Source organism: Leucoraja erinacea, chromosome 2 (assembly GCF_028641065.1).
Source record: "Leucoraja erinacea ecotype New England chromosome 2, Leri_hhj_1, whole genome shotgun sequence".
In the NCBI taxonomy this organism is placed as follows: Eukaryota; Metazoa; Chordata; class Chondrichthyes; order Rajiformes; family Rajidae; genus Leucoraja; species Leucoraja erinaceus.
Genome location: NC_073378.1, coordinates 99,975,378 through 100,002,615, shown reverse-complemented (window position 1 = coordinate 100,002,615; position 27,238 = coordinate 99,975,378). Strand labels below are relative to the sequence as shown.

The 27,238-nt window shown below is 44.1% G+C and overlaps 1 protein-coding gene across 1 annotated transcript in view; it reads left to right on the top strand.

The window, feature by feature from the left end:
* Window positions 1-27,238, top strand: part of scin (scinderin) — a 103,098-nt gene that overhangs the window by 6,237 nt on the left and 69,623 nt on the right. The window contains exons 3-4 of the mRNA XM_055661960.1: window positions 3,376-3,537; window positions 23,260-23,409. Of these exons, the coding sequence (XP_055517935.1) occupies window positions 3,376-3,537; window positions 23,260-23,409 (312 nt within the window). The remainder of the gene's footprint in view (window positions 1-3,375; window positions 3,538-23,259; window positions 23,410-27,238) is intronic.

Here is a 27,238-nt window from a genome sequence, read left to right as displayed (position 1 = left end):
GTCGAAGTAGGTCGTAGTAGGTCAGCATGTTATTCATAGGTAATGGAGGGTAGTCGAAGGTAGTCGTAGATGGTCTTCAACATAGTCAATGGGAGGTCGAAGGAGGTCGTCTTCACTCTCCACTATTCGGTGTCTAATTTTTCTAAAGCTAGTCGAAGCTAGTCTTCAACATAGTCGAAGGAGGTCTTCAACATGACACTTTTTCAAACTTTCCTAAACTCTTCTAAGCTCGCCAATTAGGTCGCCACAGTGGGACAGCCCCTTAACTTTGACCACTTTTTCCTTTAGTACTATAGTCATCTCAAAATATAGACTGTGATCATTGGAAGCTCCTCAAATTGACTGCTGGATCATTTCATAGGGGCTCTTTGAGGAAACATTCCATATCAAACTATACCACATTGCTTGATCGTTTCCCTTCTCTCTGTTAACAAGTCTGGAATTTTGAATTGAAATATGGGCAGTAACATTTGAACGCAGGTTTCAGGCAAGCTTTAACAAAAGAAGGCACAACCACTTTTATGTGACAATCAAGGGCATCTCTGTCAGTATTAAGTGTCACCATTCACCAGAAAATGAAATGAATGTAAACATTATGGCCACAAGGGAAGGCCAAGTTTTTGCTACTCATAGGCGAGATACTCACAAAATTCCTACCCAAAGGCTCTCAATATTAACTTAAGAAGGAACTGCAGCTGCTGGTTTACTCCATAGGTAGGTACAATAAGCTGGAGTAATTCAGCGGGTAGGGCAGCATCTCTGGATAGAAACATAGAAATTAGGTGCAGGAGTAGGCCATTCGGCCCTTCGAGCCTGCACCGCCATTCAATATGATTATGGCTGATCATCCAACTCAGTATCCCGTACCTGCCTTCTCTCCATACCCCCTGATCCCCTTAGCCAGAAGGGCCACATCTAACTCCCTCTTAAATATAGCCAATGAACTGGCCTCAACTACCCTCTGTGGCAGAGAGTTCCAGAGATTCACCACTCTCTGTGTGAAAAAAGTTCTTCTCATCTCGGTTAAAAGGGATGGGTGATGTTTCGGGTCGAGACACTTCATCACCTCATTATAAGACCATTAGTCGGATTTGTTACAAAAAAACCATTTCTTGTCTTGATGGATCCTAGCATAAGTCAAAGAAACTTAACTCCATAATAAAATAAACCATTAGATCAATAACCTATTCATGAGACAGAGCATTAGTTTACAGTGTTTACAGTACAGTGTCTACAATGCATAACGATGATTTAGGTTTATTGAGGTTATTGTTTTACATTTGTACTGGTATATCCTAACAATCCTATTGCAGTTTACAGTGGGTAATTTGGTGCCACAGAAGGGACAGGAAATGAAACCTGGATCATAAAAACAGTGCAACACAGGAACCAGCAATTCAGCCCACAATGTCTGTGCATAACATAATGCCAAGATCAACTCTTATCTGCCTGCTCATAATCCATTTCCTTCCAATCCTGGCATATCCATGTGCCTATCCAAAAGTATCTTAAATAACACTACTGTATCTGTCTCCAGCACCATCCCTGGCAGCACATTCCAGGTACTCACCACCCTCTGTGTGGAAAAACTTGCCTCACACTTTTCCTTTACATTTTACACTTCTCACTTTAAAGCAATATCTTTAGTATTGATATTTCCAACCTGACTGTCCACTCTATTTTATATACTTCTGTCAGAATATAAAATATACGGTGGTGATATATTACGGTGCTGGCTCGAATGGCCGAATGGCCTCCTCCTGCACCTATTTTCTATGTTTATCAGGTCTCCCTACAACCTCAAGCATGCCAGAGAAAATACATTCAAATTTGTCCAACCTGTCCCTGTACCTAATATCCCTTAATAAGGCATAATTCTGGTAAACCACCTCTGTAACATTTCCAAAGCTTCCACAACCTTCCTGTAACGGGATGACTAGAACTACGCTCAATACTCCAAGTGTAACCCAAATAATGCCCCATAAAGCTGCATCACATCTTTGTGAATTGTATACTCAATGCCCCTCATTCCCAGCATCTTTAAACATGTATCTGCTTCATTTTGAGCGATTGATAAGTGAGTATTCCACATTTTTTATTTCAATAATATATTTCATTCCTAATACATACAAGAAATACAGTTGGTACAGTGTTATCCCTGCATTGATTGTATCATCAAATCAATACATTCCTTTGCAACTGATGTTTCCTCCCTAATACATCAATGAAGTATTCAAGAGGCAGTTACACAGGGCCTAGCCCCACTGTTTCCAGTGATGACATAACCCTAGATTATGTCCTTCCTCCCAACATATTGTCAGTGCCTGCACTGAGCTTCAGTCGATAGCCCCACCACCACCACCAGCCACAGCCGATAGAAATGCATAAGGTGCTTGCCAGGAACATAAAACATAGAACATAAAACTGTATACACAAGGACAGGCCTTTTGCCCTATGTCTGTGTCAAACATGACACCAAACCCAACTCTTCTCTGCCTGCACATAATCAAGATCCCACCATTCCCTGCATATCCATATGCCTATCCATAAGTCTCCCAAATGCCAATTAAATCTCTGAAAAGCCAAGACAAGCATGCTTTGGGCACACTATCACCAAGTTGATGACCTTCCAGCAGCAGTTGATGTTTGTCTCAGAGCACGTCCCTAATAACTGCCCATGGATCACAGAGTTCCCTGTTACATAGCTGTTTGAGATGAAGCTCAATAAGGACCATGTCCAGAACTTCTTGGCAAACGTACAGTCCATGAAAAGATGATTGATCATCTTACCCGCACTTCGGCCATTCTCAAAGGCAGCAAGCGCCGAGTGTGAGGCTTCGGATATTCGTGAATGAATTAATGAACAACACTTTCATAGGTTTTCAGGAAGGATCTACTGATGTTAATATAACTACAGTATAAAGAAGGTGTGACAGGAAATAATCCTGTCATACAGTTTGTCAGGAGTTGGATTCGAGCCTGTCCTACCTTTCAATATCACACATGATCTTCTATTCTTGTGCTCGTCTGAAGAAGGGTCTCGCCCCGAAATGTCACCCATTCCTTTTCTCCAGAGATGCTGCCTGTCCCGCTGAGTTACTCCAGCATTTTGTGTCTATCTCCTATCTCCTTTTTCACTTGATTTTCTACATTTCGAAATTGCTCTCAATATTGAATAGAATCAGTTCATCTCCCTGAGTAATAATGAGGTGAAAGAATGTCGGCTTTCAGAGCGAAATGTGAAATTCATTTTTACAAATACCTGCATGTTATGTTGAATGATTTGTTTGGAGACTAATGTTTGACTTTATTTTTATGTTAGAAAATTCTCTGACACGACACACTTATGTTTGTTTGTTTCCTTTGTTATCTTAGGCTGGTGGTGTGGCTTCAGGATTTACACATGTTATTACTAACAACCTCTCTGCAAAGAGATTGCTGCACCTTAAAGGCAGGAGGGTTGTGAGAGCAACAGAAGTTCATCTCAGCTGGGACAGTTTTAATAAAGGAGACTGTTTCATCATAGATCTGGGAGCGGTAAGTTAAGAAGAAATTATATGGCATAACTTAACTTCTACCTTCAACCTTCACTTTATTCAGTCTACTGTTAAGCAAAAACTCAAACAAAGAGCTTGGTGATTGATTCATTGATTCATTGATTCACGCTGAAACATTGCATAGCTTCTCTTTGTGTGCTTTGATGCCAGTCCTTCATATCATTTGCCTTCTTATGCTCAGTCATCCACAAAAACTAAAAGCACATCCTCATGGTGGTAGACTACCTAATAACAGCATGGCTGTGGTCTGCTTCTTGAACATGCACTCAAGAAGCCTTTTGTCCATGTTCCCAGCAGAACCCGGAGCTGATACTTCAGGAAGTTTGTTTAAGAGTCAAGGATTAAAGGGCTGGGTAGAAGGTGGTGTTGAGGCCAAGATCGTATCAGTCGTGAAGACCAGAGCAGACTAGTCCCTAGACTTACCACTGTGCACCCAGCACCTTCCATCTTGATGCAGCATTCTCCAAGACGTCACAAATCACAATGCAATGAACTGACAATTGCATCCTGTGGCTGATTTTACACCACAGTCGACTGTGCATAAACACATATGCTGAGCTATTGAATTTTCAGTGTTATGTTCCCGTGCAAAAGCTTGAGACACATAAATGAAGCCTAGAAACAACACAAACAACTTACCACACGGGGAAGTTGATTTTGATTAGTTGATCCCACAGAAAATCAAAGTGACAATTGCCATCTCAGCATAATATGTAACTATTCTGAATAGACCACATTGGCCTCTAATGAAAATACAAACTTGGGGTCATCATAGATTTAGCTTGAGGACAAGTGGAAGTAAAAATCAGATAGCAGCTGTACTGGGAAAAACATTTGCAGAAGGGGCAATACACTTGAGGCGTAGAGCATAAAGAACAAATCTCAGGAGACAAGGAAACAGTACTGAGACAAGCCACATTAAAATTTCCATCCAGCGTTTTAACTTACAAATTTTTAGTAAAATGTTAACGGGAATAACTATTTCTGAGTGGAAATCTTACCAGAGGTTAATATTTGTTCACTATCTTTAATTGGATTAATGTTCTCTTGCGTGCGGAATTCTGTTTGAAGCTTCCAGTGAATCAACAGACCCTACCAGAGTCATATGCAATGGTTGACTTGAGACATAGTTTCTCTTAGTCACAATCACAATGTGTGCGGAATATTTTCATTGATTCATGTGGCGAGGGAAGCATTTGAAACAGATGAGAAATAGTCACTAGGCTTGATGGAATTATTCCCACTTGATTTCACCCCTTGAGTTACAATTGCACTCCAAATTTGTGTCACGATGGGATACAGTTGACCATCATTTTGCCGCTTTCTGGTAAAATGTTACCAGAGTAGACTAATAGTAAATCCAGGCTAGGTTTTAGATAGCCTGTGGGGGAGAGTTGATTTAATACCTGGCCTAATAATAGGGGAAATCACCTATACTGAGAGTCGATTGGCCACATTAAAATGTTTTCTCAGGTTTCATTTTAGAAAGCATTTTTAAATGATCCTCCAAACTATAGATAGTGGGAATCTGTACAGGAAAAACATTTGAGTGGGCAATAGGCCTGTGGCTGTAGAGCTAAAGTTAAGAGGATAGATAGGGTCACCACAATAGTTTTATACATTTTAGAAGTACCACAGCAACATTTTAAGGCTGAAATGTTTACAGGGCAGGCTTTACAGATACAAGAAAGGCAGATTTTTGAATGTGCGGGCTGATAACTGGAATGTAGAGAGGTGCTGAAGATCTTCAAGACAGTACTGGACAGTGATAAACCAGATAGATAGTTGTTACAGGGGGCAGGCAGATTAAACAGCAGCATTTTAGAAATGGCGTTTAGATAGGCACAGACTCTAAAATGGTGGACATAAATGTAGCATGGTGCAGGCAGATATCATTCAGACTAGATAAAGAATACTTACAAGCAATTAGATTTACCATTAAAAAAATAAATAATGCTATGTCACAAGTTGAAAACATGAATAATCTTTAAATCCTCAGTCAAATCTCAAGCTCGCAATAGTACTCTTGAAAATACTGTCATATATCCATTTTAATTATATATTTGGAGATGTTAATACAGTTGCTGTGTGTAAGCATATGATTATGTGCTGCAAAATGGTTTAGTTAAAACTAGACTACGTCCAAAAAGCATGATGCAATAACGTATGCATTATCTTATCAAAGTTGAAGGTTTTATGCAAAATAAACAGGAATCTTTCCTTGGAGCCTTTGGCTTGTCAGTAGATAAACCTTTTATCAGCAGAAAGTAGCTGGCTAGATATACAAAATGTAATTCTTATTAGTTTCATTTACACTTTGTAGTACCGTTCACTAAGTCTGTGTTTGGAGAAGTTGCTCAGGGCAACCACCAGACCTATCTCCCATGGAAATTACCCCCGATTCTGATGGAGAAAATGCTTTGAGTCTAGTTGAGTGCCATTTTATTTGGACCAAGCTCGATGTTGCTGAGAATTGAGAAGTTCCATTGAATTTATGTTTTATTACGTGTCTTGGTGGATGAAAATTGCAAATAAAAAAATACTAAAATTAATCAACTTAAATGTGTTGTTGCTCTTCAAAACTCAGACTTAGCTGACACTCTTGAGTTTCAGAGGTATAGAAATCTGAATTGAGTTGATATATGTTCAGTCTGAAGTAATTAATTGCAATCCATAGCCCAGCACTTTTTGAAAATAGAACAAAGAACTGGGCACCAGAGGAGATAGACACAAAATGCTGGGGTAATTCAGCGGATCAGGCAACATCTCTAGAGAAAAGGAGTAGGTGATGTTTCGGGTCAAGACCCTCCTTCAGAATGCTGCCTCACCCACTGAGTTACTCCAGCATTTTGTGTCTACCTTTGGTGTGTACATGTATCTGCCTAGTGCATCACAAGAACTGTCCCTTTCCCTGTGTTGACTGTGCTGATCATGATGCCATATTAAACTAATCCCATTTGCCCACTCATAATCTATGTCCTTTTATTACCTTTCTCTTCATGTCTCTAATTGAATGCCTCTTAAACATTGCCGTCATTTGCTTCTGTTGCCTCCCTTGGCAGTACAGTCCAGAAAACTACCACTCTCTGTGTATAAGGAACTTTGTCTCATAGATCCCCATTGAACTTTGTTTCTTAACCCTTTTTTAAGCCAGGACATTTCTATCCTGGATAAAGACTGGTTATCTGCCTGATTTGTCCCTAACTATACTGCTGTGGCCTAAGGTTGCATTTTAACCCTAACATTTATATGAAGAGTGGTGTATGAACCTAGATTCTATTGAATTATATTCTCAGTTCAGTCTACTAATCCGCTACACAATAAGCTATTTCGGTTTAATTTATTGTAATATTGTGTCAACCATCTGAAGAATGAATAGCCAGAAATACTAGTTTGCTAACATGCCATAGCTCAATAAAGTCATGCCTATTAATACAAATATCTAACAAAGAAAAACACAAATTTAAGTACCAAATACATTTGATTGGGGGTGGGTCCTGGGAAGTACAAGATGTTTGATTTTTAATATATTCCACAAACTGCAGATTCTAGAAATAAAAATAGGAACTATTCAAAACATGCATTAGATCTGAAGGGCCTGCTACTGTGCTGTTCTATGTTCTATGTTAAACAAAATATTATCATTGTCAGGTCTGGAACTAGAATTGCTGGAAGATAACTGAATTGATCTTAAAGCCAAGCACAATTATGTATGTATACCAAAGATGGAGTAACTCAGCGGGCCAGGTAACATCTCTGGAGAGAAGGACTGGGTGATCTTTCTGGTCTTGACCCAAAACATCACCCATTCCTTCTCTCCCGAGATGCTGCCTGTCCAGCTTTTTGTGTCTATCTTCGGTTTAAACCAGCATCTGTAGTTCCTTCCTACACGTTATGTATGCATAACATATTTGTTTGCTCAGTTGCCAATCTTACCTTCATTTTATACCGCATATTATACAATAAATGATCAAGCTGATTACCTGCTCATATAATCGAGAGATCAAAGGGAGACGCGAACAATCAGCTCTGATCTGCCTACAGCAAGAAGCTTGCAAACTCTTTTGACTACAATTTTCAGTAAAAGCAATAGACCTCTTGAGAATTTGCATAGCATGGGTGATAGGACATTGTTTCAGAAGGATAGCAGCAATGTTTGGATTGTCTCTGAGTTCGCTGAGTAAGTTCCCTCAAGCTTTCTACCACAGTTTTTTTTTCTTTTTCTTTTTCTCACCAACTACTAGCAAAACCCCAGCTCACTGCCGGAGACATAACTAGCTGAGTGCATATTGCCACAATAGCTCCACCACAAACCATAGGCCCACTCCTTATCAGGCCTTATTTGCATTTAATCGTATTAAACATGTATCCAGTGTCTCCTGCAGTTCTTCCATCTGCTAAACGTTGTTGAATCATGAAACTTGCTTTATTAGCCTAAGGTGGGTCCACCTTGTATGCATTGTGGAATAATGGTGCTCATTATTGCTCCAACAGCTTCACAGGATGAAAAAAAAAGTTTTGAAATTTAAGTTTTCAGAAGTCATCTTCTAAGACTGTTTTTGAATATCAGATTTAACAATCATAATCTCTGCTATGAGTCTGAAAATGCATGCATGCCATAAGTAGTGCATTGCCTGTTTGTGCCCAATGCCAGAGATGCCTGAACAATAATTCAACTATGACATTCTCAAAACTGGCCTTAATCCAGTTCAATATTTGTAAAATGGGCACAATTAGGTACAATTTAATTGTCGTGCCTTTTTTCTTTATTCTCCTGGGAGTCTAGTCAATGCATCATCTTGTCAGCAACCATGTGACAGTTTATGTGTTAATTTGTCCAATCTCACCAGATGTTTAAAGTTTGCCAGTGGCAGCCTGCAGTTCCAGTACTGAGAGAAATGGCACATTTTTGTGTTGCTGTTTCTGCAAGACAGCTCATGCAACATTTCTTCTGAAGTGTGCTGCCATACTAAACCAGCATGCATTCTCTCTTCATGCTATTGCAACTAAATTAGCCTATTTTGGGCCGGGACTCTTCTTCAGAATGATGAAGGTCTGAAGGAGGGTCCCAACCTGAAATGTCACCATGTTCACCATAGATGCTGCCTGGCCTGCTGAACTACTCCAGCCCTTGAGTCATAGGGTGATCCTCGTGGAAACAGGGCCTTCATCCCACACCGGCCAGCGTGTCCCATCTACACTAGTCCCACCTGCCCGCATTTGGTCCATATCCCTCCAAAACTGTCCTATCCATGTACTTGTTTAACTATTTTTCAAACATTGGGATAGTCCCAGCCTCAACCACGTCATCTGGCAGCTTGTTCCAGCATCTGCAGTTTCTTGTTTCTTGTCTATTAAAACATGCTGCTTTTATTTACAGCCTCATGCCCATATCCTACTCGTATTAAGCTAATCTGCCTTAATTTCCAGTAGAAAACATTCCTTTATAAATGCCAAAAAAATTTAAATGTTTGGAATAGCAAGGCGATCGGCTTGGTTAACTGCTACAGCTGGTCCAACCAGTTGGTGCAGTATTTTGCTGCTTCTTGCAATGTAAAGACTGCATCTGTTACTCCTACCCAGATTTTTACTCCCATGTTGCACAGAACTAAAGAAACACAGGAAGTTTAAAAATAAATTGATCCAACTTTGATCCAAATAATACATCTATATAATGTCTTACAACACCACATAAAGACATCATTACAACTGAAGCACTTTTGAAGTCCATTCACTTTTCTGATGTAGGGATCAGGACAATCATTGTAGTCAAGTCCTATAAACAGCAATTGTTGGCTAATGCCAAGTTTCCAGCAAGTGCAATGGAAAAGTGTGGGGCTTCCTGACATATTTGGTCTTGTTGTGATGTCCCCACTGTTGATTTCAGCAAGGATTATGGTGGAAAATGAGCAGACCAAGATAAACATTAAAAAATATATATACATTTAATTTTAGTTTTTCTTTGTGTGTGTTTTAGGTGCCTAACCTTAATATTTTTATTGTTTTACTAATCTTGCAATTTTTGTTCATTTATTTTGTGTTTAATAGTTTCTTAACATTTAATGGTTTCTTAATGCGTCTTTATGTCAGAAATATGTCAGTATTATACAAACTTCTGCATAGCATTGATAGGCCTCAAAAATGTACATAGGAGATGGGAACCATTGAACCATTGAGGGCCTTAAAATGTTCACTACCTAGTTTTTTTTTTACACTATTGGCCATGCCCGAGTATACTCGGGGGTGGCACTTAACAGGTTAATGGCTGTCTAAGCTTCCAGGAGTATGGGCATGGGCAGCAATTTCAGTCAGGCAACCATCTGGATGAATAATAATCAGATAACCTGTTCCTATTTACAGTGTTTGCTTAAGAGTTAAATGTTTATAACTTTGAAGAAAGCGAATGGCACGTTGGCCTGCATAACAAGAGGAATTGAGTATTGGAGCAAAGAAGTCATTCTGCAGTTATACATGGCCCTAGTGAGACCACACCTGGAATATTGTGCGCAGTTTTGGTCTCTGAGTTTGAGGAAGGACATTCTTGCTATTGAGGAAGTGCATTGTAGGTTCACAAGGTTAACTCCCGGGATGGCGGGACTGTCATACGCTGAGGGAATGGAGCGGCTGGGCTTGTATACTCTGGAATTTAGAAGGATGAGAGGGGATCTTATTGAAGCATATATGATTATTAAGGATTTGGACACGCTAGAGGCAGGAAACGTGTTCCCTTTGTTGGGATAGTCCAGAACCAGGGGCCACATTTAAGAATAAGGGGTCAGCCATTTAGAACGGTGATGAGGAAACACTTTTTCACACAGATTGTTGTGAGTCTGTGGAATTCTCAGCCTCAGAGGGCGGTGGAGGCCAGTTCTCTGGATACTTTCAAGAGAGAGCTAGGTAGGGCTCTTAAAGATAGCGGAGTCAGGGGATATGGAGAGAGGGCAGGAACGGGGTACTGATTGTGGATGATCAGCCATGATCACATTGAATGGCGGTGCTGGCTCGAAGGGCCGAATGGCCTACTCCTGCACCTAATGTCTCTATTGTCTACCTTCTCTGTTTACACTGTAGATTTTAGTGATACAGCATGGAAACAGCCCTTCGGCCCACGCCGACAAGTAATCACCCCATACACCAAGAACAATTTAAGGGCCTGTCCTACTTTCACGACCTAATTCACGACCTCTGCAGAGTTTGCCCTTGACTCGTACTCGCAGCATGGTTGTCACAAGGTCGTAGGAGGTCACAGGTAGGTCGTAGCAGGCCATGATGCTAGTCGTAGGTACTCGTGGAATCAAGTAGGTCGGGCCGTTTTTCTAGCAGGATGAAAAATGTCCACGAGTAAAAAAGGTTGTGAATTAGGTCGTGAAAGTGGGACGGGCCCTTTACTATTTTTACTAACGTCAATTAACCTACAAACCTGTACGTTTTTGGAATGCGGGAGGAAACTGGACCACATGGAGAAAAACCATGTGGTCACAGGGAGAACGTACAAACTCCATACAGACAGAAACTGTGGTCAAGATTAAACCCGGGTCTCTGGGGCTGTAAGGCAGCAACTCTACCATTACACCACTGTGCTGCTCTTCACAGAGAAACTATTGCCTTTCTTTGGACTGCTGCATTCATATATGACCTAACTGCTGTGGTCTTGGTTTAGAGGGGATGAGAAGGAAAAATAGATCAGCTATGCTGGATGTCGGAGTAGACTCGATGGGTTGAGTGGCCTTATGCTGCTCCTATACATTATTAGCTTTTGGTCTTGTGACCCTTCAACAGAGAATCTTTCTCTTGGAGCTGCATGGAACGTCATTCGGGATGTTATGTTCCAGTCTCTGGAGCCTTGCCAGCGATGTCACATCACGAGAATAAATAGAAGGAACATTCATTTTGTGAAAAGCTAAACTCCTGAAATTTTCCTATCCTCATTCCAGAGAAACAAAATAGAGTCATAAATGTGGCTGAAAAGACTGCTGTGTTTGCAGCAGATAATCCAGCTGCTACACATTTAACCTGATTATGCTAAGACATTTAAAGGGTGACTGGTTTGCTGGGCCAAGGTTAACACTCAGTGAAGAAAGTTTAAATAAGCTAGTGTTTAGTTAAAGAAAAAGCATATTTTAGATTGCAGAAACAAACAGTGCTTTGAAAACAAAGTTGGCTTTTATAAGGAACCAGTGAATAAAAGCAGTTTTGACTGCATGGCAACAGGCAACGGGGTTGTGGTTTAGTCCAATGTAAGAGACATTTTATGCATGTTTTCATTAGTGGACTTGCAGGAAGCAAAGGGGAGCCAACAGTAAAGAAAGCTACATCTGATAAATATCTGTACCTTCTGGACAAAGATATCGCAAGCTGCACGTTAGGAGTGCAAAGGTGCTTTATTGATAATCTTTGTACTGCTTACATTTTTGTATAGGAATAATGTTTCACAACTTTATGTTAGAATGGGCAACTTGGTTTTCATCTGATAGGACCTTAAAACCTTGTAAAAAATCAAGTTAATTCTCCCACGTAACAGCAGAAAATTATTAAAATTCAGTTTGAATTTGGAACATGCACTTCTGAGTGGATTCATTCATTCATTCATTTCCTGACCATGCACTGTCTTGGAAGTGTGACAGTTTCATGTCACCCTGAACGTTAAGAAGATTTACAGCATGCACAGAATGTGGTCATTGGTGCTATGCTCTCAAAGGTTTAACTAATCACCAGTCCCTGCTTAATTATCTTCTTATGAGATTTGATTGCAGCTGCAGGATGTACATTTCCAAAAGCAAAACAAAGTTTTTAAATTATATCTTGGTAGACGTGATAATATAAATAAACCACTTTAAACCATCCCACTTTCCAAATGGTTTTATGACTTCATTTTATTTCGCTGTTATCAGTTTGGAAAACTTCAATAGACAATCGGTGCAGGAGTTGACCCTTTGAACCAGCGCCAGATTCAATGTGATCATGACTGATCATCTCCAATCAGTACCCTGTCCTGCCTTCTCCCCATATCCCCTGACTCCGCCATCTTTAAGAGCCCTCCTCTAGCTCTCTTGAAAGTATCCAGAGAACCGGCCTCCACCGCCCTCTGAGGCAGAGAATTTCACAGCCTCACAACTCTCTGTGAGAAAAAGTGTTTCCTCATCTCCGTTCTAAATGGCTTACCCCTTATTCTTAAACTGTGGCCACTGGTTCTGGACTCCCCCAACATTGGGAACATGTTTCATGTTTCTAGCGTGACCAAACCATTAATAATCTTATATGTTTCATCCTTCTGAATTCCAGCGTATATAAGCCCAGCCGCTCCATTCTCTCAGCATATGACAGTCCCGCCATCCCGGGAATTAACTTTGTGAACCTACGCTGCACTCCCTCAATATCAAGAATATTTTGGAGACCAAAACGGCACACATTACTTCAGGTGTGGTCTCACCAGGGCTCTATGCAACTGCAGAAGGACCTCTTTGTTCCTATTCTCGACTCCTCTTATTATGAAGGCCAATATGCCATTTGCTTTCACTGCCTGCTGTACCTGCACGCTTACTTTAATTGAGTGATGAACAAGGACCCCCAGATCCCATTGTACTTCCCCTTTTCCTAACTTGACACCATTTAGATAATAATCTGCCTTCCTGTTTTTGCTACCAAAGTGGATAACCTCACATCTATCCACATTAAACTGCATCTGCCATGCATCTGCCCACTCACCCAACCTGTCCAAGTCACTCTACATTCTCATAGCATCCTCCTCACAGTTCACACTGCCACCCAGCTTTGTGTCATCTGCAAATTTGCTAATGTTACATAATCCCTTCATTTAAATCATTAATATATATTGTAAATAGCTGCGCTCCCAGCAGCGAGCCTTGCGGTACCCCACTAGTCACTGCCTGCCATTGTGGAGTTTCACTTTTCACAGATTAAATTCTTTATTTTTCTTATTTATTCTCATGATGTGATATCACTGGCAAGACTGTTGTTAATTGCCTACACTTGGGTCTCCTTGAGAACCATTGAACTTGGCCCTGGCCCCCATCTTCTTGAAGCCCACTGTTGAATGCAATGCATTCCCATGTTACAGCAGAGTAGGGGATTCCAGGATCTAACCCACCACTGTTGAAGGAAAACTGACGCATTTTCAAGTTAGGATAGGGTGAGATCTTTGGATTGATAGCGTTCTCTTAACCATAAAGGTGGTGGAACTGTGCAGGAAGGAACTGCAGATGCTGACTTGAACCAAAGAAGACACAAAAAGCTGGAGTAACTCAGCGGGCCAGACAGGATTGCTAAAGAAAAGGGTCGAGACCCTTCTTCAGACAAGTGGCTCTCAACACGAAACATCCCCTCTTCCTTTTCTCCAGAGATGTTGTCTGATCCATTACTCCAGCTTCTTATATCTATTTAAGGTGGTGGAAGTGACAGGCTTGAAAAGTGCCATCAAATAAGTATGTTTCTCCAGTAAAACTTTGTGGATGGTTGGATGGCACACAGTGCAGCCAGGATGTGCTGGAATGGAGGAGTGGAGGCATAGGATGTCATGATCGCCTTTCCTGTTTACTGCTTTTTCCTTCCATGCACAGTTTGTGTATAAAAGTCATTTGATGTGTTCAATTTTTCTGGTGATGTTTGCCAGTGTAATAATTAACAACACATTGGTGGCACAGCTGGTAGAGCTGCTGCCTCACAGTGCCAGACACCCAGATTCAAATTGACTTTGGGCACTGTGTGGAGTTTGCTCAGTCTCCCTGTATACCAATTCTCATTGCTGATTCCAAGGCAGAAAATGGTGCAAGGTTTGTTGCAGCATTGTGTCCCATGGCCCAATCCTGCAGTTGGCTGTAAAGTATTTGTTAAAGTATAAATGTGTAAAATGTTGTCAGGATGTTTGACTTGTAGCTGCGTTGCAAGAACCATTCAGATGGTGTGAGAATTAGAGGGAAACTGTGCCGTACCAGGGATTCCACTAATGCCTTTGGATTGCTCAGCCTTGGAGTAATTTAGAACTTAAGTCTCAGTTTAGTTTAGAGGTCCTACATGGAAACAGGCGCTTCGGCCCACTGAGTCCACACCGACCAGCGATCCCTGTACACGAGCACTATCCGATGAACACTCGGGACAATTCACAATTTTTATCAAAGCCAATTAACATACAAGCTTGTACATCTTGGGAGCGTGGGTGGAAACCGGAGCGCGTGGGTGGAAACTGAGCACCCGGGGAAAACCCCACAAGGTTACGGTGAGAACGTACAAACTCTGTGGAGACGGCGCTAGGATCGAACCTGGGTCTCTGACGCTGTAAGGCGGCAACTCTGCCTCTGCGCCACCGTGTGCGACCGTGCCGCCCTGTAGATTGTTTCATTGTTATTTTCCACAGAAATATATATTTTGTTTTACATTTGTCTGATAGAATGTAGTCACAAAAGTAGTTTCTGTCAAATCAAATATTTAATATTAAATTAACTTTATCTTCTAAGGTTGAAATTCGGAATATTGCTTCTGAGTTAAACCAGAAATAGTTAATGTGGAACTGATTCTAGCGAAATATGTTAGTCAAAAACATATTGCGTGATAAAACATTTGCTGTATCTTGATGATGCTGAATGTGGTTGCTGAGGTTTGTGTTGCAAGAGTGAGTTTTTTGTTCCTTTTGCAGCTTGGGATGCTGCAACAATCCTCCAGATTATTTGACATACTTTCAGTAGATGACACAAAATCCCAGTTGTAGAAACATTTCCGTGGGCCTTCAGACAAATTTAGAGCAGACAAAAGGGGAAAGGGAAATAAGTTACCGAACCAGGCCGTGATGAGACCTGTTAATATCCTCTTGACTGTGCACCTGTAGAAGTTGAAGAGAGTCCTCTCTGACATATCTCTCCATCACGCCAACGGATCCTGATAGAACATGTTTAATATTTTACAATAGGGAAGGGAAGCAAGTAGACTAGGAAATGAGCAACAATGTGATATATTACATTGAACATTACTGTGGGAGGAAGAAGAGAGAAATTGAGTCGACTAAGATTGCATGCATTCAAGCTTGGAAGAATTAGAGAAGATCTCACTGGAACCTGCACATTTATGGCAGGGCTTGATGGGCTGGGTGCAAGGAGAATGTTTCCTCCAGCCAGAGGGTCTGGGACCAAGGTCACAGGATGAGGTTACAGAGTAGGGTATTCTGGGCTGACGTGAGGAGGAACGTTTTATTCAAATGGCGGAGAACCTGTGGAACTCTCTACCACAGAAGGTTATAGAACCCCAAGTGCTAAATATATTTCAAATGAAGGTAGTTCGATATAAAAGGAATAGAAGATTTTGTAGCCTGTGGGAATATAGAATTGAGATAGAGGACTGTGCATGATTGTATTGAATGGCAGGGAAGACTTGGCTACTCCTGCTACTTTTTGTGGTTTCAATCATATCATAGAAATAACATATTTTGTATCTATTTTTGTCCCTTTGCATTCTAATAACGTTGCTGCCATTATGTTTTCCAATCAAAAGGACAAACAAGTCTGTCACAGTTTTAACTGTTGACTGTTTTCCGTGTATGTGAGAATGGTCAAAAGTGACCATCCCTCCCAATAGTTCTTTGCCGAATGCATTTACTTGACAATAACTCAACTGAGATCAGTAAAGCAATATTTTGAGAATTGTAAAGTGTTTTATCCAATTGTGCAGGGGAAGGTTTTTGATGTATTAGCATGTTTAAAACTGTGGGATGCAAGGAAGGCTCTGATAGAGATGTAATGTCTGCTGGCCACAGGTGAGATGCAGAGGACTGGAGGACAGCGAATGTAGTACATTTATTCAAGAAGGGCAGCAAGGATTAGCCAGGTTTTTTTTTACAAAAGTGATGGGGAACATATTGGGAAAAGAAAGCTTCTGTCTGACTACATGAATCTTTACTTGGAAAGGCAGAGATTAATCAAAGAGTGGACAGCTTTGGCAGGAGAGATTTTGTCTGACCAATTTACAGAATCTTTTGAAGAGGTTACGAAGTGTATTGATGTGGGCAGTGCAATTGTTGTATGGACTTCAGTCAGGCCTTTGACGTTGGAGAGCCCATGCAATGCAAGGAATGCTGGTAAATTGGATCCAAAATCCACTTGGTAACAATAAGAATTTTATTGCTATTGATGAAGGGTTTTACTTTTGTGATAGGAAGCCTGTGACATCTATATTACTCAAAATCTGTTCTTGACCAGTTTTGGCGATCTGTGCTGCGATTTCCGAGAGAATGCCACCACCTACGGCCGTCATTTTTGGCCACCTCGCTCAGAGCCCCCCTCCACCGTATGTGTGCCGAGGATTTTTCCCGTCGATGAAATATGACAGAGATATTAATGATTTTACAAAATTCCCCATTCTCTCTGCTGCCCCCGCTGGCGGCAGGGGGGAGGGACTATAAAACCAGGAAGTGGTGTGCCTCAATCAGTCTCTGCAAGTGGTGTGCCCCAATCAGTCTCTACAAGATGGAGGTCTGAGCTCTGAATGACTGAACAAATGTCTACACAGCTGTGAGTAAGTACCCTTAATTTGGTTTGAAAATGAAAATATGGTTATTGTTAATTTGAAGGAAAAAAGTACTGCCTGCAAATGGTTGTTTGAGGGGTTTGGGTTGAAGTAACCCCCCTTCTGTCCTCTGTCCCCCCTCTCTCCTCTACCCCCTCTCCTCTCTCCCCCTCCTCTCTTCATTGGATGTCTAAGTTCAAAGGCACTCTATCTCTCCCCTCCTATCCCCATCCCCCCCCCCCCTCCTCCCCTTCTCCATCCTCCTTACCCTCCCCCTCATCCCCTTCCTCCCCCCCCCCCCCCCTCCTCTCTCCCTCTCCCTCCCCCCTCTCCCTCCCCCCTCCCCCCACCCCACCCCTCCCTCCCCCCCCCCCTTCTCCCCCCCCCCCCCCCCCCCCCTCCCCCCCCCCCTCCCCCCCCCCCCCCCCCCCCCCCCCCCCCCCCCCCCCCCCCCCCCCCCCCCCCCCCTCTCCCCCCCCCCCTCCTCTTCCCCCCCCCCTCTCTTCCCCCCCCCCCCCTCCCCCCCCCCCCCCCCCTCCCTCTCCCCGTCTCTCTCTCCCTCCCTCTCTCTCTCTCCCTCTCTTCTCACCTCTCTCTCTCTCTCACTCCCTCTCTCCCCCCCCCCTCTCCTCCCCCCCCCTCTCTCTCCCCCCCCCTCCCTCTCTCCCCCCTCTCTCCCCCCCCCTCTCTTCCCCCCCCTCCCCCCCCCTCTCTCTCTCCCCCCCCCTCTCCCCCCCCCCCCCTCTCTCCCTCTCCATCCCCTCCCTTCCCTCCCTTCTTCTACTTCTCCCTCTATTCCCCCCCCACTCTCTCTCCCCCCCTCTCTCTCCCCCCCCCTCTCTCCCTCTCCCTCTCCCCCCCCCTCTCTCTCCCCCCCCCTCCCTCCCCCCCCCCCCCTCTCCCCCCCCCTCTCTCCCTCTCCCCTCTCTCTCCCCCCCCCCCTCCCCCCCCCCTCTCTCCCCCCCTCTCTCGCCCCCCCCCCCCCTCTCTCCCCCCCTCTCTCTCCCCCCCCCCCCCCCCCCTCTCTCCCCCCCCTCTCTCTCTCCCCCCCCTCTCTCTCCCTCACCCCCCCCCTCTCTCTCCCCCCCTCTCTCCCCCCCCCCTGTCTCCCCCCCCTTTCTCTCACCTCTCTCCCCCCCCTCTCTCCCCCCTCTTCCCCCCCCTCTCTCCCCCCCCCCCCCTCTCTCACCCCCCTTCTTCCCCCCCAAGAAATATATCTTCCTGTTAAGTGAAAAGTAAGTGATATAAACCTACTGAATTCTGGCATTCGGTGCCAAATTTCCTTTTGTTGAATAAATGAAGTCTTGGTGTTTCCACAACATGTTATCTATTTTATGATGCAGATATAAGCAGAAATATAAATGATGAAAGATTTCATTCGGGTAAGACATTTCAGTAAGTGGTGATTAAAGTGTTGCTGTTTCACTAATAGTTAACACAATTCAACCTGCTGAAATAAATAATCTACACAGTGGAAGACACCAGCAACGTACCTGAAATTCAAGACAGTCAGGGGGTGGATGTTAGTGGAGTGGCTATTACTAAGGAGAAGATGCTTGGGAAGCTGAAAGGGCTGAAGGTGGATAAGTCACCTGGACTGGATGGACTGCACACAAACGTTCTGAAAGAGGAAGCTTTAGAGATTGTGGAGGCATTAATTGTGATATTTCAAGAATCGCTAGAGTCAAAAGTGGTTCCAGACGATTGGAAAATTGCCAATATTACCTCGTTGTACAAGAAGGGAGCAAAGCAAAATAGTAGAATCTATAAGCCGGTTAGTCTGACTTCAATGGTTAGTAAGATTTTAGAGCCCATTATAAAGGATGAGCTTATGGAGTACTTAGAAGTTCATGATAACATATGAGAGCAGGGAAGAAGCTGTTCCTGAAAATGGTGATCAACGCTTTCATGCTTCTGTATCTTCTGCCCAATGGGAGAGCGAAGATGAGAGAATGACCAGGGTGTCACTATTCCTTCATTATGTTGGCTGCTTTCTTGAGGGAGTGTGAAATATTGATCGGCCGGAAGATGGGGAGGCTGAATTGGGTGATGGACTGGTCTGCGTTCACAACTCTCTGCAGTTTCTTGTGGCCTTGGTTAAGTGTTTGTTGAAGGAAGGGGAGAGCCCTCAGACCCTCCTGATGTGGGATGGAGGTGAATTGGTTAGGACCAGGCAACTGAAGGTGCTCAAAGTGGTGAAGGGCATCCTAAGTGCCATGGATGTTAACGGAATGGACTGGTTCAGGGAAGAAAGAATGGAGTTGTACTAGGAAGACATAAGTTCAATGGGGCAAGAGCCGGCTGAAACAATGGGTCTGTCTGGGCAGAACTGATTGTGGGGCTTCTGTAGAAAGTAGATGTGGCTGTATGGAGCTGTGACACAACAAGTTGAGGTAATAAGATCTCCAAAGGAAATGAGGTCTGAGTGGGTGACATTGGCCGTATGTGCATGTTTGAGGTTAAGATTCAGTGGGAGTTGTGTGGATGTGTCTGAGCCTTTATTTGGCATCTGTGGGATAGTGGTCAGTTCACTAGGCTACAACAGTGCCATCCTCGTCAACAAGTTGGTCGACGATGTCAGGTTTAGTTCTTTGTAAGTGTAGTGCTGCAAGTTCAAAGGGTGACAGATTAGACTGAAAAAGACAAAGGATCATAACTGCACCTTATAAGCCCCATTATTTCATCCTCTCACTATTCACAAAATTCCCTTAGTTCAGCCATTGCTCTCCTCCACCTTCTCTTTTATCCCAATTAACAAACTTCTCTCTTTCGGCGTATCAATGAAGTGTCTCCAACCTAAATGTTAACTGTTTGTCTCTCCTCAGATGCTTCGAGACCTACTGAGTTTGTCTCGCATTTTCTTTTACTATTTCAGCTTTTCAGCATCTGTAGTCATTTGTTTTACATTGGATGTCAGGGGTCGGGGGTTATGGGCAAGAGAATGGGATTAGGAGGGAGAGATAGATCAGTCAAGAGGGGCCGAATGTTCTAATTCTGCTCCTATCACATGACCTTATGACCTTCTGATGTTGGACAAGTTCATTGTAAGCAAGTGTTGCTTTAGTCAAACATTAAGCATCAGATTGTCCTACTATGAGTCAGTGATAGCACAGCTAATCAACCTACCTCATATCCCAACAAAGCTTCTGGGGCAAAACTTCTCAAAACCTCAAACCTTTCCAACCTTCTGGCTAGCTTAAGTGCCCGTCTGCTTGGCTCACCATGGAGGGAGCAGGGACAAGAAGGTTAGGATAACCTCCTCCTGTCTTTGATCCCCAGCAACACAAAATTATAGGCCTGTGTGTGTTGTGTTTGGAATCTATGGAAATCTCGACAACATAAAGCAGGTAAAAAAAACTGAGGAAGCAGACCTCTGCCATTATTTCCTGTGTGCAATGCTGGTTGCCTGAATGAGCTGCAAGGTCACAGAGGGGAAAAAAAATAAAAAAAAAAAAACGATCCCAGTTATTGCTGTCATAAAGTAGTTACACAAATTTAAAAAATAAACAGCAGTTTTTTAAACTTTAAGAATTGTTCTGCATTGGAGATAAACTAAGTCTTTAAAAATCTTTAAAGTGGGATCTAATGTGCACCCATCTGCATTAATATTTTAATGTTTATCTTTAATATTCTTTGTTACTTCATGATCATTTCATGCAACAAAATAAGATTTAATAATGGCATTTGACTTACAAATATCCAAGCTATATTATACACTTTATTTTTAGCACTTATAGTACTTGAAAATACTTTTCATTAGATGTTCAATAATACCTTCTCTCAAGATGTGCCCCCTACATTTACGTCAAACTGTAAAATTGAGTTATGAAAATGATTGGTAACCTGAAATGTTGCAGAGCCTTTGATGTGCCTGCTGAGTGCAACAAGCAAAGATCTTCAAGTTTTCTTTGGCTTCTGGGATGTGGGCATTGTCTGTCCTCATTACCTTTGAACTGGATGGCTTGTTAAACCATACCAGAGAAAATCAAAATGTCACGGTTGCGCAGCGGTGGAGTTGCCAGAGACCCGGGTTCAATACCGACTACGGGTGCTGAATGTACAGAGTGTGTACGTTCTCCCCGTGACCTGCGTGGGTTTTCTATGAGAATTTTGGTCTCCTCCCACACTCCAAAGACGTAGGTTTGTAGATTAATTGGCTTGGTATAAATGTAAATTGGCCCTAGTGTGTGTACGATAGTGTTCATGTGTGGGGATCGCTGCTTGATGCGGACTCAGTGGGCCGAAGGACCTGTTTGTGCACTGTATCTCTAAACTAAACTAAACATTGACAGCCTATTTCCATTCCTAAAAGGCAGCAATGAGTTAGATGGGATTTCATAACAATACTAGACCAAGTGCAGACCCGTTGGGTCTGTTCACCCAACATGCGGTCGTGTGGGGGGGGGGGGGGGGGAGGCGGCATGCAGTGTCACACACACTAACTATTCCCCCCACCCCCGCACTCGCGCTAATTACCCCCCTTGATATTATATTAATATTATTAATTTGCTCCTTTTACCCCATAACCACCCTATCTACTGACGCATAGCCCCCAACCTGCAGTCACATCTAGAGAGGGGGGGAGGGGGCGGGTAGAGAGTGAGGGCAGAGCGAGAAGGGGCAGAGACACAGAGAGAGAGACAAGAGGGAGAGGGGCAAGAGGGAGAGCGGGTGGCGAGGAGGAGAAGATGGAGGGTGGGTGAGAGGAGAGAGAGAGGGTGAGGTGAGGGGGAGAGAGGGGTTGAGAGGGGAGGGGGAGAGGGGATGGGTGAGGGAAAGGGGGAGGTGGGGAGCAGGGAGGATGGAGGGAGGGGTAGGGCTGTATGGGGGGGAGGGGGGTTTAGGGGGAGGGGACAGTGGGGGAGGGGATGTAGGGGAGGAGTGGGAGAAAAAATAGGGGAGAAAGGAAGAGGAGGGGGAGGAGAGGACAGTGGAAGGAGGGGGGGGGAAGAGGAGAGAGAGGGGGAGGTGAGGGGGTGTGCTGAGAGGGGAGTGAGGGGGAGAGGTGGGGCGGACAGCAGGGAGGGGGTGGTGGAGGAAGGGGGTAGGGGTGTGTGGAGGGGAGGGGGGTTTAGGGGAGGGATGGTGGGGTAGGGGAGGGGGAGGAACGAGGAGGGGGGGGAGGAGGGGGGAGTAGGGGGGGAAGAGGAGAGGGGGGAGAGTAGAGAGGGGAGAGGAGGGGAAGAGGAGGGGAAGGGGGGAAGAGGAGAGGAGGGGGGGGAGAGAAGAGGGGGGGAGAAGAGGAAGAGAGGGGTGGGAGAGGGGAGGTGGAAGAGGAGAGTGGAGGGAGAGAGGAGAGGGGGGGAGTGAGGGGGGGAGGAGAGGGGGGAGTGAGGGGGGAAGGGAGAGGGGGGGAAAGAGGAGAGGGGTGTGAGGGGGGGGAGGAGAGGAGATGGGGGGAGGGAGGGGGGAGGAGGGAGGGGGGGAGGGGGGGGAGGGGGAGAGGGAGAGGGGGGGAGGGAGGGGGGAGAGGAGGAGGAGGCGGGGGGGAGAGGGAGAGGGGGGGGGGAGAGGAGAGGAGAGAGAATGCCTTTTTATTTGAACCCAAACCCCCCAAACAACCATTTGCAGGCAGTGCTTTTTTACTTTAACCATATTTTCATTTTCAAACCACATTAAGGGTACTTACTCACAGTTGTGTGGACATGTGTTCAGTGTTATTCACAGCTCAGAGAAACGTGACCCTCTGCCTTCCTCCAGCTTGCAGACTAATTGAGGTACACCACTTCCTGGTTTTATAGTCCATCCCCCCTGCCGCCAGCGGGGGCAGCAGAGAGAATGGGGAATTTTGAAAAATCATTAATATCTCTCATTTTTCATCGACTGGAAAAATCCTTGGCACACATGCGGCGGAGGGGGGGCTCTGAGCGAGGTGGACAAAAATGACGGCCTTAGGTGGCGGCGTTCTCTCGGAAAAATCGCAGCACAGTTCGCCAAAACCGGTCAAGAACAGACTTTTAGTAATATAGATGGTCGGCATGAGCCACAAGCATTTGTTAATTCTATGTATATAATCCTTAAATTAACTTATTGAATTAAAATTATTAGAATATCTGATATAGTTTGTCTAATTGTTTACATTATTAGTCCAGTGACATAATCATAATATCATCATACCGCTACAGTTCAAATTAGAGGTGACAATTATGAAAGACTTTGGGCCTAATATTTTTACCTTCTGCCCGCTCAACAGGTCATTCATCAGTGGTGTGGATCAAAGTGCAATAGATATGAGCGTCTCAAGGCTGCTCAGGTTGCTGCGGGCATTCGAGACGATGAAAGAAATGGCAGAGCAAAACTTATTGTTGTTGAGGAGGGCCATGAGCCACAAGATCTCATTCAGGTAAGAGCTTTATTTGCAATCATATTTTGTTATAAATAGCATCTAAAAGCAATCATTGCAGCATCACCCCCATACTCATCAAGGAGAAACAAGGTGGCGGAGCTGGCAGAGCTACTATCTCATAGCACACAAGATCCAGGTTCAAGGATTTCAATGCCAATTTATTATCACATGTACCAGTTAAGGTATTGTGAAATGTGAGTTACCATACAGCCATGCTAAGCTGTCCCACTATACAAGTTTACCCAAGAGCTCTCCCGAGTTTAAAAAACAAACAAACTCGTGGTAAGTATGTAGAATGTACGTAGCGAACCCTGGGTGTCCGGCACTATAATGCAGCAGCTCCACCAGCTGCGCCGCTGTATTGCCCTTGAATAGGATTTATCAATGTACAGTTCAAAAATGTGAATGTTTAAGCACAAGAGATAAAATAGTAAACAGAGTAATCGTCAATTCAAGTTTATTGTCATATGCACTAGAACAGTGATATATGATGTATGTATCACAATGAAAACTTTGTTTGATACAAATGTGACAATCATGAATGATGATCATTAATTGAACCGCCAATGTGAGAAAGTGAGAATAACAACATGTTCAAACCATATTACTATGTGGGGCTGTTTCAGGAACCAGAGGAAGAAATATTTACATATTTACAGTAACAACATTGTTAATGATATCATGTCAGTGAAAACAGGTACATTGGTTATACTTACATCCAGGCAGATGCTGGAAATGCTTGAGATACAAAACCTGCTGTCAATCTTTCAAATGTTATTTTGTATGAGTATACCAAACTGGTTTCATCTCTAAAAGTTTAAGAAGGAACAACATGCTGGAAAATCGAAGGTAGACAAAAATGCTGGAGAAACCCAGCGAGTGAGGCAGCATCTATGGAGCGAAGGAAATAGGCAAGGTTTCGGGTCGAAACCTTCTTCAGACTGATGTGTGGGTGGGGGTGGGAAGAAGAAAGGAAGAAGCGGAGCCAGTGGGCTGAGGGAGAGCTGAGAAGGGGAGGAGAAAGTAGGGACTACCTGAAATTAGAGAAGTCAATGTTCATACTGCTGGAGTGCAAACTGCCCAAGCGAAATATGAGCACCAGGCCACTATCTCTAGCACCATCACTGACTTCATCAAATCCGGCTCCCTGCCCTCCCAAGCTTCCAACCTCCTCATTCCCCTGCCCTGCACGGCCCAATTTTACCTTCTCCCCGCATTGTTTCTGCCTGTTCGTGTCCTACCGAAATTATTTCTACACACTTCGACTCCATCCTATCCCCCCCTGGTTAAATCCCTCCTTACCTATGTTCAAAACACCTCACACGCTCTTCATCTACTCCAAGACTTCTGTTTTCTAGGCCCCCATTCCCTCATCTTCACCATGGATGTCCAGTAACTCTACACCTCCATACCCCACCAGGAGGGTCTCAAAACCTCATGTTTCTTCCTTGACCGCAGAACCAACCAATCCCCTTCTACTAACACTCTCCTCCGCCTCGCGGAGCTGGTTCTTACCCTTAATAACTTTTCATTTGACTCCTCCCATTTCCTCCAAATACAAGGCATAGCTATTTGCACGCGCATGGGCCCTAGCTACGCCGGCCTCTTTGTAGGGTACATTTAACAATCCTTGTTTGAGGCGTACCGCTGCCCTATCCCCAAACTCTACCTCTGTTACATCGACAACTGCATTGATGCTACCCCCTGCACCCACACACAACTCACTGACATCATCATGTATCTTGATTCATCCATTTCATCACTAACTTCCATCCGGCACTCAAATAAACCTGGACCATGTCTGACATTCCCTATCCATTTCTTGACCTCACTATCTCCATCGCAGGTGATAGATTACTCACCGACATCCACTATAAACCCACAGACTCCCATGGCTATCTGGACTACACTTCTTCCCACCCCTGCTTCCAGTCAGGACTCCATCCCCTACTCCCAATTCCTCCGTCTACGTCGCATCTGCACTCAGGATGAGATGTTCCACACCAGGGTCTCTTCTATACCCCGTGAGTCTGCTCTCACTCCCCATTCCTTCCACTCGTAACAAGGGCAGAGTCCCCCTTATCCCCTTCCATCCAACCAGCTCTCACATACAACAAATAATCCTTCGCCGAACACCTCAGCTCTGTTCGCAATAACCAACCTGATCTCCCGGTGTCTCAGCACTTCAGTTCCCCCTCCCATTCCGAATCTGACCTATCTGTCCTGGGCCTCCTCCATGGCCAGAGTGAGGACCACCTTAAATTGGAGGAGCAGCACCTCATATTTCGCTTGGGCAGTTTGTACCCCAGCGGTATGAACATTGACCTCTAATTTCAGGTAGTCCCTAGTTTCTCCTCCCCTTCTCAGCTCTCCCTCAGCCCACTGGCTCCACCTCTTACTATCTTCTTCCTGCCCCCCCCCCCCCATCCTCACATCAGTCTGAAGAAGGGTTTCAACCCGAAACGTTGCCTATTTCCTTCACTCCATAGATGCTGCCTCACCTGCTGTGTTTCTCCAGCATTTTTGTCTGCCTTCATCTCTGAAAGTGTTGTATTTGTGATAATGGTGCCATCAAAGAAAATTGGTTCTTTGAAATATTACGTTTTCTTAATGGTGACATTGGAACAGCCTAGACCTATGCATCAATATAGTCTGCATTCAAAACTACCATTTTTTAATCTTAAACTGGATCGCATGCTGGCCGAAGGGAGTTTTACCTAATATCATGTTCGGCACGGACTTTATGGGATGAAGGGCCTGTTCCAGTTCCTAGGAAGGAACTGCAGATACTGGCCTAAACAGAAGATGGATACTAAAAGCTGGAGTAACTCAGCAGGTCAGACAGCATCTCTCACTGGAGGTGACGTTTAGGATCAGTCTGAAGAAGGGTCTCGACCCAAAATGTCATCCATTCCTTCGCTCCAGAGATGCTGCCTGTCCCGCTGAGTTAATTCAACTTTTTGTGTCTGTCTTAAGCTGATACATTTTGTTGTGTATACTGCGTGCATTCAAATAGAACCCCTTTAGTTCAATATTCACCACCCCTCTTCTCACATTAGTCCCAATTTTGCCTGACATTATCTCTTCTTAAAGTTTCTGTCCTATAACTCTGGAGACTTCAGTAACCTCTCCTGCACTCTCCTTCCCTAAAGCTTCATCAATACATTTTCAATTTGTTGACCCCTCTTGCCTCCCCCCCCCCCCCCCCCCCCCCCCCCCCCCCCCCCCCCCCCCCTCCCCTCCACTATATAAGAGCCTTATCTAGGACCATATCTTCAATCTTTCTCTCACAACTTCTGTTTTTTTTCATTTCTGGCCTTCGTCCATCCATCTTGCTTTCAACCCCCCCCCTTGCCTGTGTTCATTATTACCTGCCATGCTTTGGCCTGGCCCTCCTCTCGTCTAGCCCCACCCCCTTTCCCACCCTCTTAATCATGCTGCAGAAGGGTCCCGACCCCAAACATCACCTATTTGTGTTCTCCAGAGATGCCGCATGATCCACTGAGTAAATCCAGAACTCGAATACAACCTGGCAAATTTCCCATCCTTTACTTTTCATTTAAATGTGGCCCATCTAAAACTCATCAGGCTATGTGCTATTTTCACCAGCTTCTATGCCCTTAACACCTCTGTCTGTACTTAACATCTATACTATTACTAAAACTCTCATCTTGACCACTTCCAGTCTGCGTTGTAATTATATTTGCGCAAAAACGATCGCCCATAGCTACGATTTTTCGCCACCTTACTTACCATTCTCCTCTGCTGCAAGTCAAATAAGTTTTGTTCTGATTGGTGAAATAGTACAAAAGTTGTGAAGGTTTAA